The sequence below is a fragment of the Dromaius novaehollandiae genome, chromosome 5 (assembly GCF_036370855.1).
Source record: "Dromaius novaehollandiae isolate bDroNov1 chromosome 5, bDroNov1.hap1, whole genome shotgun sequence".
NCBI lineage: Eukaryota > Metazoa > Chordata > Aves > Casuariiformes > Dromaiidae > Dromaius > Dromaius novaehollandiae.
Genome location: NC_088102.1, coordinates 19771736 through 19786331, shown reverse-complemented (window position 1 = coordinate 19786331; position 14596 = coordinate 19771736). Strand labels below are relative to the sequence as shown.

Here is a 14596-nt window from a genome sequence, read left to right as displayed (position 1 = left end):
AGTTCATTCCACAATTAACTCTTCTCTTCTGCCTTTCCTTCCTGCTGTCTCCATTTAATATATATCCTTTGCCTCTCCGCCCAAACACACGTGAACTGCTGCACCATTAAATATCTGATTTATCACACCTTCCATAAAATTTCTGTGCTTGACTCCCTCAAGTCACCTGTGTACATTTAAACAGTAAGCTTTTTGGGTGGAGACTACCTACTCCTCTATAAATAGAGTGGTCAGAGCAACAGAGTCCTATATTTGTTTAGCCCTTAAGCCCTATCATAATTAACATGATTAACAGAAACAAGCAATGAAAACACAGCTGAATCTTCACTCTCATGGACACACCTCTGATAGCATTTCATATTGGCCTCTTCTTCCCAAGGCTATTGTAAGCAAATCGTAGACTACAGATGCACTTTGCAAACTGATGATACGATCATTTTTGTGTTCTGGTATTCTGCTCAGTACAGCGTCACGGTTAGCCTGAAACATAATGCCAAGAAGAAATCATGTCAGTCATTGTAATCCAACCTATATTTTTCCTCAAGTGAATTTACTTACAGATTTTTATAGAAGTTAGAATTAATTGGAATCTATAGATTCTAATTTAAAGACAGTATGAATCTACACCAATTTAATGCATTAGCTGAAAGAGTTAGGCTTCTGTATTTATCTATTTTAATCACTTGATTCTAATAATAAAAACTAGGGAATTCATGTAAAATTATGAAAGCTTTCTCAGAAACCAAAAGAAGTTTTGTTTTAGTACAATGAGTAGTTCATCTTTTTTAATTCTATTTTTTGTATGCAAATCAAACACACATTGGAAGGATATTCAAATTTTCTGTTGCATCTTTACTAATAAGGCATTCAATTTCTTTTCTCTTTGTAAGATTGTGACAGTACCCTCTCCCTTGTGAACACTACCCTGCCCAGGATAATTCCTGAAGAGTGATTGTGTGGTTATCACCGAGAAGGGAATTCGCACAAAAGTTTCCCCTAGTCACCAGCACAGGCTTGGAATCAGCCCAGCTTTACAGCAAGGCTTTGTCCTTCCAAGTTCTTTTTGAGAAGGCACATTGCAAGTGTAATTCCTTAATTAAATTTTTCCTTTTGAGAATGGAGGACACTGAGGTACAACTGGATTAAATGAACTATGTTCACAGAGGAATCTTTTTAAAGAACAAAGAATAAAATTCAGATCTCCCAGGAACTAAGACCACCTATACTATACTACCCAGTACTTCACCCACTTATACCACCAACCCTCTGAAATGCCTTATCTTGGTATCTTCTCTCTTTATAGATTTCCTCACATTTGAAATGCCTATTGATACAAATGTTAGTGTATCTGGTAGTCTGAAGTCAGAAACTTCTTCCCACCCACCCCCTTTTTTTCTTTTTAAAGTACACAGGGTTTGAGGTCCCCCCTCAACACACTTATTTAAATACACTGAAGTAAAATGGACAGCTTATTTCCTCCTTTTTCAGAGGGGACGAATGACACATTAAGACCAAACAAACTGCTTCTCTACTTTAACAGGATAACGTTCTAGACTCTGAACATAAATCTTTAAAATCAGAATAATCAAAGACTGAAAGAGAAATTTTCAGAGAGATACATGGGGCTTAAATGCACACGCATTCCAGGATTTATCAGCTGAACAGCTTCCATCCCCGCACACACGCATATCCCAAAAGTGAAAATTTTGCTTTCTTTTGATCAAGCAGTCTTTGATTTTTCCTTTCTACACTGCATAGATCTTCAGTCAGCTTCAAGAACTTCTTACTTTTATAACTCCATATTTCATCTCTGATTGATTCAATTCCTTGCAAATATAGAGCATGCTATGAACTAGCACTGCTCGGGAAAAAACGGCTGACATCGCCAAGCTAATACTGAAGAGAGGATGCCTTGTAAATACTGCAGATATCTTACAGATATATTTGCATGATCATTTTCTGTGTGTTTATAAAACAATATACTTATGAATTTAAGTGTTCAGTGTTTCTGAGGACTCAGACACTCAGAACAATAAAACTGTGACAATTAGTTAAGTTGCAATGTATCAGCTGGCTACACTTCCCCTAGACGCACTTCAAGCCTGAAGCAAGTACGAGCAGCATAACCTTTTTTCTTCTGTGAGTAAATTAAGTTATGCTCAACCTTTTTATCATGGGCTTAGAGCAACGCATATGTTTACCACAGCTCAGCTGGCATGCAGTAGCATGTACACCCACTGTAACTTGCAGATCTTAGCCCTTCAGATCCTGCCCTTCCAGCCATTCCTGCTGAAATAAGGAAAGGCTGGTTTGCACTTTGCTAGTGTAAAGAGCTAGACTGCAAGGACATCTTGCACTAAGAGTGATGGCAGAGTTGCAGCCAACTTCCCACATTATGCATGATAATACACTGTAGCAGCAGCTAGCTTTTTGTACTCTGAAATTTATCTATAAGACAATTAAAACACTTAAAAAGCACAGAACCATCTTTCCCAGAAAATTCCTTTCATGAAGATTACAATGTGAATTTTACTCATCAAAGCATCTTTTCTGAATTCAGAAATTGAGGGAACTCAAGGTGACACAAAAGTAGCATTAATAGTCTACTGGCAAGCCCAGTTTTCTGGATGTATGCCACACTAGATCTAATCCAAATAAGAAGTTATGATGGTAGAGTGCAATACTTCCCTAAAACTAGCAGTATGATTTAGGGCTAGTAGGTACACAATAATTTGACTATTTTTATTCACACAAAACTACTTACGTGTCAGATTCTCATTCTGTTCTCCAGTATTTGCTTAAATAAATTCATAAAGGGCACATGTTTTGAAGCCTTACTTGTGTGTTTATCATTCATAGACAATGCAAGGGATTATACTACTTTGATTGTACAATATCATCTCTAAAAACAACGTTTATTCTATTGTCTGTAATCATTCTTATGCATTTCAAAATAATAGATCAGATACTTCATAACTAATATAGCTAGAAAGGGTTAGCATGTACTGAACTCGCATATTTCAGCTCACAAATTCCAGAAAGACAAGTTTGTAGCAATTATTTTTTTTTAACTCAATCTTCCCCTTCTCCCCTCCAAACAAATCCTGAAGAAATAGCTTAGCCAAAGTCACATACGATTTTACACTCTCCCTGAAACAAAGTCTTTTGCCTCATATAGCTTGCAATAATTATTTGTAAATAAATAAATAAGCTTGCTAAGGACATAATGTTTTATGGTGACAAACATTTGACATATCTAGACAGGTCTAATTCTCAAAGGAAAAGTTACAAGCAACCTGAAAGCAGGCTCTCAAGGGCAGTATTTTAATCTGTTTGTTGGCTTCTTCGTGCTGATTTGCAAGGAAGCACACATGCAAATACAGTGGCGAGTAGTCTGAGGTTCTGCAGAACCAGGACAGCTTCCGCCTTCATATCATGACTACAGTTCAAATCAGAATTCTGTACATCGCCACGAGCTGTTCAGCACCTTACAGGAGCTCAGAGGGTCCCTTTCAGCGGTAAGTGCACAGTGCAACAAAATCAAGACATGGCCCAAGGAAGTGTTTGTTCAGTCTAGTTCTCCAGTGACAGATTCTGTCATGAACACTTCACGGCAGATCACTAGAAATGAAGTAGTTTGTAGTACAGTGTAAATGTTTAAGATAGTTCAAATAAGACACTGATCACTAAACTGTTCTGATCTTACTTAGCTGTATCAAAACAGAAATTATGCCAGAGTTTAAAAGTGTCCAATCATGTGTATAATTTAAAAGACTGAGTCTCACTGATGTTCAGTGAGACAGACTGCTAAATGATTTTTGAGATTCTAGTGATTCCACCCTCCAGTTTGAAAGATGATGAAAACTTCAGGTTAAACTTTTCATTTTTGTCATTTGAGAATAGAAAACTGACCTTGTATGAGAATGTCAGTACATGGCAGTTGATGGATGATTAATAAAACTGTGCTAGAGGGAAAAAAATATGTAACGCTGATAAAATGGCACAAGCAGGCGATTGAAAGGAATTGGCTATTGAGGAAATCAAGAGATTAAAAAAAAATTACAGCAGCAAAGGCTGCTGTAAATCCTGTACAACTACAAATATTTATTTATTTATTTATTACAAATCTGAGTGACATCTGAATTTTAATGCACAATGGACAATTTTTGGTGATATATGTTTATCCCGGTCATGTAGTAGTCTTTGGTTTTGGTGTGTACAACAAAAGCAACTTACATTTTGAGTCTGTCTGCTGAATGGCAACAGATGGTGTAACAGTGGTTCATACTGATAAGTGATGCCAAGTGAAAGACCTGGTTTTGGGTTCACTTGGCTATGGCTAGAAGGAAGCTAGGTTCAGCTCAGAGACAATATACTCTGACTTTAAAGGAGAAAGAAACTCCTATTCATAATGCTTTCAGAGCTCTTCCTGCTGGCTCAGAGGAGCAGAAGCTTGGGTTTCAGAAGTAATTGCCTGCTTTCCTAACAGGAAATGAAAGGTAGTAAATAAGTCAAAATCAAGACATGGCAAAAAAATTTCTATTTGAATTAAAAAAAAATTGAAGTATTCACCCAATTTACCTACCATAGATTCACTAATAAGCAGCAATAATAAGGCTTCTTCTGTATTTTCTTGAGGACAAAAGATGCTGTTCGAAAGAAAAATTCAATTATTAAAGCTAAACATATTAATCTTAGGAGTACCTTACACAAATATAGTAACAACTGGAAGATTTCCAGAAAAGAGAATAGAAAGCAACTTACATATGTGTAAAAACCAATCAGTTAAAATTTATTTCTTTGCAATGCTCTAAATTTACATTTTAAAAAAAGACACTGACAAAATAAAATGAAGAGAACAACCACCACAGTTGTCAGAGATGAAGAATACATCCAAATGTCCCCATATTGTATGCAATTTGACAACTTTTAAATATATATCCATAGTTTAACTGGCCTCTGGCACCTACCTGTATCTGAGATGCATCTACATCATTGATTCAAAGGTTGGCAGCAAGGCTCCCTCGCAAAAGCAAGATGACTTGAATTTTAGGCAATATTTGGATAAATACTTTTATTACCTTTTCATCAGGTATGTTTGAGGATTGTTTTCCTGTTGTGTTCACTACCTGAGAAGTTTTAAAATAGATCCACAGCAGTCTCTGCCTACTTGCCATAACCACTGTTATTTCCAAGCAGTTAAAATATTCATTTCCATTGAAGTGCACATTTCCTTATGACTTAATACCAAAGGTTCCCACAGGACTAGGCTGCAGACTTAACTACCTTCTGTGAACACTGGATGCCTGACGACTACTTCTGCACGCTGCATCAGGTACATGGACCAGCACAAATTTTTCCTCTCTCACCAATAGTGACTGCATTTTAACTCTCCAGATTTTTCTCTCAACTGTTTCTGAATCAGCCTCAGTAATATTTCATGTTCATTCAGGTCAATGGTTCCACAGCTAACTGTTTAACAAACATAGTAAATGACCTCTTGCTATTAATAAGCAATTCCTGCAGTCCCAAGGTTTGTGCTTGAACTACAATAAATTACTGACAGGAAAGTAAGCCTGTCTGAGATTAAAACAACATATATATTTTTTTTTTAATGGATCAGAAACTTAGGTAGTAATGAAATCTCTGAAAAGAAATGGAAAGTAAAATGCATTGGATCTCCAGGGTGCTTGAAAGCAAGATTGTGAAAGCATTTTGGTAATATACAGCAAGGCGGACTCCAGGGATTGCAAGATTTGAGGAGAAAAGCAGCTGGGTGTTTTTTTTGTTGTTGTTGTTTTTTGTTTGTTTGTTTTTTTAAATCAATGCAAGTTGCTCACCAGGCTTTGACGGGGCTTTTAAACCTCAGAAGACCTATTCTATCTTTTACATAACAAAGAAATTTCAAAACACTGTTACTCAGGAGTAAGAACCACCCAGGACAGGGGATGAGGAATGAAAAAGAAGCATCAGAGCCAGTCTGGGCTCCCCATTTACCTATCCAGTCTCCAAAGCAGAATAAAGCACCCTGGAAGTGGATTTAGCCTGACCAACTGGCAATGGTCCTCAGAAAGCAATATAACAATCGGAAATAGTTGCTGGGGAAATTACTTTCTCAGAGGATACAGGGAAGATGCCCTGAAGTGAACTACTAAAAAAAGAAAAAAAAACCCTCTCTACTATCAAGAGGAAAGCAAACATTATTTTCTCGTAAATCTTTGAATATATTTTCATAAAGAGTAGTTTGATGCTTGTCTCAAACACTGAAGATCCTCTTCATGCAGAAGTTAGGGGAAAATTCCTTTAACTTATGTATGCAAAAGTTCAATTTAGATGATCAAACTCAGCTTTTTCATGCATGTCCTGAGTGATGCAGGCACAGAAATGAGGTAGTTCCCAGGTAACATGGCAAAGCAACAGAGATGACCAGAAACATGAAATGCCAAGCACCCGAAAGGCAGACCAAGAGGTTTTACACAACTTCAAGTGGGAATAAAGAAAACTGAAGAGGCAATAACACAGAGATCTGTAATATCATAAGTGGTATTAGTCATACGCTATTCACCTTCCTCACAAGAACTGAAGTACACTTAATTAACATCTCAGGCAGCACATTTAAAACCAGCCAGTATCTCTCAGATCCACACAGCTGGAGGATGGGCAAGTACCTAGAGAAAAATTTTCTACAAGTCTGTCCCAGTGTACTTTCTCTTAGGTACTTGCCTTTGACCACTGCTGGTCAGGAGATGAGATACTAGGAATGACGCACCTTGCCTGATCTCGTATCTTTACTCACTCTGATGCAAGCAAAGAAAGCATATCTTACTTGCATGCTGTGTTGAGACTGTGAAAGTCCTTGCTTACGTGATCCAAGAGCAGCAAAACTGTATTGGACAAAGCCCCGCTTCTGCAAAGAAGCATGTTTCTACAAAAGGATGAGTTGAGAATGAATGAAAAGAACAAAAATAAGGTTGAAAGACTGAGCCTGAGAAACCTGCTATAAGTGTTCTGGGTAAGGAAGGAGAATTGCTAGAATGGCTACATAAAGGCCATTCTACTTGCTAGTAATAATTATACTATAATTATGTGGGTTTTCTGTTGTATGAAATAAACATTAATGGAGACCTTCAATAAACACAGCTAAGTAACTCAAGTAACTGAAGTCTCTTACAGTATATGCGTCCTACTAGTAAATATGCAAGGCTTTTTCATAACACAGCCTTGTTACATGCAAAAGAGTCAGCTTCTATAACAGCTCACTTATAGAAGCACATCTACCTTAAATTCTGAAGAGATATTGGGTTTGTTTTAGGACTCACAGTATCTTTATACTGTCTCCTAAAATACTGTCAGAGAGGAACAGACCATTCTTTAGGATTTGCTGTGTGAACCCAGGCAGTTGTTTGAATGTTTAGGAAAATAATTAACCCAGCATAAGAGATATTTCATCATAAATTTAAATTTCCTCAACCAGAATATTAGGAAAAAAAGCTAAAAATAGCAGAAACAAGTTTCTACAGAAATGGTTATAGAGAAGAAATTAATGTTCACCCTGTCTTCTGTAAATCTGTTATGTGAGATGCTACTGTCCAAGTTCTGTGAGCAATTTTCATTTAGTGCAAAGGTTATCAGTAAAACTGACATAGACAGTACAGTGTCACCATAAACAGTGTTTTTTAATTGATTTTTTTTTTAACCGAAGGATGGCTGAAAAATTTCTTTGTCTCTTAAAGGAAAAGCTGTAGGCATGAAGTGAATTGGCCTTCATTTGCCTTATGAAGAAAGATGTATGACAAATGAACTATTCCTTATCTATTTCTATTTCCAAAATTTGTTCTGAATCATTAATTCTTAAGTTTAAGATGACTATATTTAAGATGTGGCCAGTACATAAAAATGCTTTTTATAAAGAAACCTATCTTTCACTCTTACAGATTAAAAATCCCCATTGGGCAAGTTTCATCTCCAAATTTAACTGCAAAAATGGATGTAGCTGCATCCCTGACCTAATTACCATGGCATATCAATAACTGATAAAGCAAGTGTTTGGGCAATACATGCCTGTATACATGCCATTGTAAGTGCTGTGATCAAGGTGTATCCACAAACTAGGTATTTGTTTTACCAAAACACTTGGTTGTGGGTACAGTTTGTTAATTATATACCTGTAGAGAAACACAGTAATTCTTTTGGCAAAATGAATGTTCAACTCTAAGCCTGCAAATTTTAAATAATTCCAAACCCTGCCTTCTAATGACTTAGCACCCTAGACATAGTCAGACAAGGCTGAAACTCAAGAATTCCTGGGTTTTGATCATAAAGTTGGACAGCATTCGCAGAAAACTAAGTCATTTGGAGAACAGAGGTTTGTTTTAAAAAAAAAAAAAAAAAAAAAACCCACAGACAATAACCTCTCTCAAATAACCCCACATCACACCAATTTCTCAGAATCACAGAATATTTGAGGTTGGAAGGAACCTCTGGAGATGACCTGATCCAACTCTCTGCTCAAAGCAGGGTCAGCTAGAGCAGGTTGCTCAGGGCTGTGCCCACCTGGGTTTTGCCTGTCTACAGAGATGGAGACTCCACAACCTCTCTAGGCAACCTGTTCCAGCATTAGACCACCCACCAGCATAAAAAAGCTTTTTCTTATACTTAAATGGAGTTTCTTGTTTCAGTTTTCTCCAGCTGCATTAATTAGTAAAGCACTCACTGTCATATTGCAGCATACTGCAACATTGACCAGACCATTATCTCTACTGCTATAATCTGCTTCTCAGTTCTGTGGTTCACTGTGTTTTCCTGTATATATCAAAGCAAGCAGGCAGTAGTTGTTGACTATATTAAATAAGGTGAATCCACAAGGACCTGTGTGTGGAATACAAGCAAAGCAGTGCAAAGATTTTATTGCAGATTACCTAAAACAAGCACACAAAGTGTCATCCAGTGAAACTTAATATCAATGAAATAAAAAAGGATGGTGCAGAATGGTTAAGATTTCATCACCATGATTTGAAATGAATACATTACTTCCATGCAATAAGCCACATCCAAGTACTGTAATAAATAAATTTATGAGGACACTTTTTTGTGACTCTCAGAAGTGACTAAGGAACATGACTTTATCCTAGAAATCAATTTTCATTTGATCAGATATGAATAAAACAATCAGCTATTACGTTTTTAGAGTAAGTTAATATTTCAAAAACTGGCTACCCATGTTTAATACCAATACTAACAGTGACTGGTGTTAAAAAAACCAAAAAGTCACACATTTTCAGGAGGGAAGAGACACACCAAAGCTGCATGAGAATTAATCAATCATGGAATATAACTTGTCTGAATAAATGAAAAAAAAAAAACCTCAACAAAAAGGTGACATCATAGAGAAATGCCAAACCTAGCTTAAGATTAACAGGCAACTGTCTTGGGAAATAAACTCCCTTTGAGATTACTAGATAAACTGCTAAGTATGTTTTTCATTATGTTTCAGTAACAAATTTGAATCTCTCTATTGCTAACTCTCCTTTCTATGACAAAGCAGAACACAGAGGTCTAGAAACAGCACACAGCTTCTAAAATTTTGACACTCAGAATTGTCATCCAATTCAGAAGACAAAGAATACACACTTCTGCTTTCCCTCCTCTCCAGAAGGATACATCACAGTTTTGTTGTTTCAAAATATTCAGGCAGAAAACCACTTTGAAGCAAGCCACTAACGATGTACACAGCAGAAGTGGTGGAAGAGTGCACAGCTGGATCACTCTAGGCAGCAGAAAGACACTGCCACGCACACTATGATTTCGTTTGCACCCGAGGTGTAAGGTGAGCTATTGACTTTAGCATATGCCCCAGTATAGAACATCACCACATTCTGGGAAGTGAGGACAAAAAGGTCTCATGCATACAGTGCAAACTTCTCTTTGGAGAAGCAGGTTGTTCTAGTTCTCTTCATGCAATATATATGCACAGCAGGGAAAGGCCTTCACATTTCTCAACCCCTTCTTCATTTTCAACAATATAAGCTAAACTGCATGGTGCACTGAACAACAATTGCAATTTTAGAAACAAGAGAGATATAAAGTCAGCCATACTTTTCTCCAGTGTATACCCGTGGTCTTCTACTGAGTGCATAATTCTTTGTATTTGAACCTTTCCGAAGTGGATCATCTAGGGGTGACTGGTGAGGAGGGTCTTCCAGGGGATTCCAGTAACTCTGTTCACACATGCCTCGTAACAAAATTTCAGCTAATTGTCTTGCTATTGTCTGTAAAAGTGAGAGATAAATATTTTCCCTAGAAAACAAAGAATAGTCTTCCAAAAAACACTAGGATTATTTCAAATAAAGACTAGCAGCGTTGAATATATTTTCTGTTAGTTTAAAACATCCAAAATAGCAGGCAAACTAGTTTTTGAAAGGCACAAGAACCCACTTTGATTCTCTAAACACAAAGGAGAAATAGCACCAACAAACAATTTGGTGATTTTATCTATTAAAATCCAGATATATATCCACAAATATCAGCTCAATCTGCTTTTTAATTTTTTATACATATGCACACAAGCTACCCGATATGGCAATCCTGAAAAATCAGAGTTTAGTATCTTAGAAATGGCACAATACAATGCAATAGAATGAGAGCAAGCTCTGCATTTCTATCAAAACTGGCAGTATTTCCCAGCAACATATGGGTAATGTAAACCATGGGCAGTACCATATAAGCTGCATCTCCCATCTTTAATTCCTAGACTATAAGAAACCTTTCATCTTTTATTGTATTAATTTTTGTAATATTATTGTTCTCCATTAAAAGTCTACTGTTTAATGATTTTAATATGCTTGTTAGGAATCACTTATTACATGAATTAAGAAACTAATCACCTTTCTTATTACCACTTTGCAAGTTTTAAAAGTCTGGTATTAAGATATTCACCTAGGACATTTTAAAAATTGTAATTTTCAAGGAAAAGTCTTAGCGCTTTACTGTATCAAAGACGCAAAAAGATGTATCACTTCTTTGGTAAAGGCTTACTTTATGATGATATAAATAGCAAATCTTTATGACTTTTTCTTTTTTCTTTAAAAGGCTTTATCAAAGAAAAAAAAATAACTAGGTAGCTTTCAACTTAACAGAACACAAGTGGAGATGCTGCTCTCTACCCTCACTACACTAGAGAAAGATGAAACACTTGTGAAACTCTGATAAGTCATAAACAGGGCAATTGTGATTAAGCTTGAAAATATGGTTAGAGACAACAAGTTTTTAACCATAATGACAAATAAGGAGAAATAGGGGAAAGATAGTTATCAGACATTCCTTTTTGTATTAATCATTCACTATAACCATGAAACGTAGCATCTCAAATCAGGGGATAACAGATCCCGATCAATATGCTGTAGTCTGATTATTTGTCCTCTAACTCATCCACCATATTTATGCTTCATCTGCCTAATAAAATTCAGATGTTGCAATAGGAATATGGTTTAGTATAACTTACCATTCGCAGATTTTGTGTAGTTCTTGTTTCGACAGCTCTTAGTATCTCTCTAAATCTACCAACTCCTCTTGTCAAGTTCCTGTACATAAACATAAAATTTGACAGTATTGCAACTAGGATGTAGTAACATTTTAATATATTACTTGATAAAATCACTAAATTCCATGTCATCAATTTCTTTTACTGCATAATATCTCCCTTCTGTGAAATATATACGTATATATCCATCTGGAAACCCCACCACTGTTTACTGTTACAACCCCCAACCCCCAATTTAATTGAACAAAGACAAACATTTTCAAAATATAGGTAGCACAAAAGAACGAAAGGAAACTGAAACAATACTTGTAAAAAGTGACAATCCCAGAAGGAAAAAAACAAAACTGAAGATGGCTACTACAGTAGTTTTAATTTTCAATATTCATCTTGAACACACAAACTTTGAAAAACACATTCGATTTTATCTGCCTCTTGATGCCTTAAGGGGGAAATAAAAAACAAATTTTTTAACGTTCAGTGCAGGTAACAAAGTCTTTAATTCCTTTTTACACAGAAAAGTACATCTACGGAGGAGCGATGCAGCAGGCAAGCCGCCCGGTTAGGACAGAGGACTGGGAGACCAGCGCTCCCTTCCCGACTCCAGCAGGCTTTTGGGGTGGTTCCCCCTCTCTGGTTTCTGCCTCTATTTCTTCTACCTCTTCTGCTTAAATAGCTTTTGCAAAGAGATGCAAGATCCTCAGAGAAGAGACACCAGATTCATACTAACTAAAAATTTTAGCAGATTGGAACTTTCTTCTGAAACAACAGAAACAGACTATTTTTCCGATTCAAGTCAATGGTCTTGGCAGCTTTATTCTTCTTTATTCTGTTTATTCTATTATTCTTCTGGATCACTGCACCAGTTACCTCAGCTATCATCATCTTTTTATTGCATTAAAAAAAGAGAGTAGGGGTTCTTTTATATTAATATAGCTTATTTTTGAACCGGTGAAAAAAATGGGTTGGCTTTTTGCAGTCCTGAACAGCTGAATTCTGCAACCTCAACACATAACGTGCAACAGTCATTTCATTCTCCGTGTGATTTAGTTTCTAAACAGGAAGCAACTCAGTCAAAAAAGCGTTCTGTCTTAAATCTTTGCTGTTATGTCATACAGTTATATGTGATTCTGTGCCACATAGTTATATGTGATTGTGTATAAATTGTGTAACATTTACATAACACGGGTTCAAAAGTGAAAAAGAAATATTACATATCATGTAAGCTTTTGTAAATAAAGCTATTACTGGACCGCACTGTAGAGGTGAAGTTGAAAATGCCCTTCAGAAAATCAGTATTTTAAGTATATTTAGAGGAAGGCAGCAATTTGTATAGATAAAAAGAAATCCAACTTTTTTTGCACAATTCTTTCTTTAAACTTAGTTAGCCTGAATGGTTGAAGCAAGAGATCGTCAACTTTTAGCAGTTTATCTGAAAGCTTAATTCATTTATTTTAACTTTCAGGTCACATGACAAAGGTCATGTATGTTGCCTTTTATATGGTAAAAGATTATCAGTGTTTATTAGAAATTTTAGCTTTCAGCACAGCCAGATATTTTTCCACTATCATAAGTTCTCCTTTTAAAGTATTTTTATATAAAAGCTCATTTCTAAAGAACTAACGTCTCCAAAAACCAAAACCCATAAGAACAACTATTCAATGTGACTCAAAATCAATTAATAAGAAATAATCATAAGTCACATAAGAAATAACAATTGCCTGTAAAAGTCCGTGTGTTGCAGCAGACCTTGACCACAGAGAGGAAACAAAATTTTCCTTATTTGGATGTCTGAATTTAAGAATCCTTATTTTCAGTTAGCACCTTCCTAAGAAGAATGTTGTGTGTATATCAAATACGGGAGTAACTACATGAAAGATGTTACTTATTTCATACAAGTTTCTTAATAGCTAACACATACTACACTGATTTCATAGACTAATAACGTAGACACTGAACGTTAGTGGGCTTGATTTTCAAAAAACTATGAACTCAATGGAAGCTGGATACATTCAGCACCTTTGGACAGCCAAAATATAAACCATTTCACTAATATCACACGATAAATATGTAAAAGGGTCAAAATGAGACCGCTGGAATCCCAGCTTTAAGTCCTCTGTTCTAAGCGTGACAGCGTATTTCTCGCCAATGGAGCAGTCGCCCAAGGACTGTATTTCAGATTCACAGATGCATCCTCAAAACAAGATAAAAAATGCAGGCCAAGAAACTGGAGCACTCTCTGAAAAATTGTCCAAAAAGAAAAAGAGCAGAGGAAAAAAACCTGTCAATTCGAAAGACTAATTCACTACTGCAGATGAAATATATGCATAGTAGAACTTCAAATCACAGTAATTTAAAACTTTTAAAAAGTAGGACATAGCAATTTTTCCATACAAAGTTCATGCCTTTTCAGGTGTTACAAGAACAACAAAATACACTATGAAAAAAGTACACGATTTAAAAGTCTTTAAGAACACCATTACACATTATTACCAGTTACCTATTACGTTTTGGTAAGCATCTAGAAGGGACTAAAACGTGCAACTGAAGTTCTACCATCTCATGGAAAAAGCAGTAAGACCATACAGGAAATAAACAAAACTAGTTTTTGCTTCATAAAGCATTTAACACTGATCCACTGCACAAGTGAGCAAAAAAACACAGTACAACTTAGCATCTTCTACACAAGATGTACTAAAAAAAAAATACTCTGCAAAACTACAAACTAAAACACGCAAGAACTGAGTTAAATGCTTTGAGAGAAAAGTAATGAAGCAAAATATACCATGAATGATATGGTACATCTCCACACCACTATTTTTAGCAAAGTACATTTCCTGGATTTGTTAACAGTTTTTAATATTTGGGAGAACTGGGGGGAGGCTATTCCGGCACATACCTTTCCTGCCTAGCAAGTGCATAGCTTTTACCTGCTTTGTATTATGCTACCCCTTCATCTTAGCAGCTCCACCCTTGCTGACCGAATTCCAGAGCACGAGGGCGGTTTAACACAGAAAACCACATTGCACAGTGTCTGTAAATGATATTGAGATCCTTTCA

The 14596-nt window shown here is 36.2% G+C and overlaps 1 protein-coding gene across 4 annotated transcripts in view; it reads right to left on the bottom strand.

Moving 5' to 3' along the window:
• TTC7B (tetratricopeptide repeat domain 7B) overlaps positions 1 to 14596 on the bottom strand; it is a 149602-nt gene that overhangs the window by 85607 nt on the left and 49399 nt on the right. For all 4 annotated transcript variants that reach the window (XM_064512193.1, XM_064512192.1, XM_026111982.2 and 1 more), the window contains 4 exons: positions 11501 to 11579; positions 10096 to 10268; positions 4586 to 4649; positions 343 to 480 (listed from right to left, as the gene is read on the bottom strand). In XM_064512193.1, coding sequence (XP_064368263.1) covers positions 343 to 480; positions 4586 to 4649; positions 10096 to 10268; positions 11501 to 11579 — 454 coding nt within the window. The remainder of the gene's footprint in view (positions 1 to 342; positions 481 to 4585; positions 4650 to 10095; positions 10269 to 11500; positions 11580 to 14596) is intronic.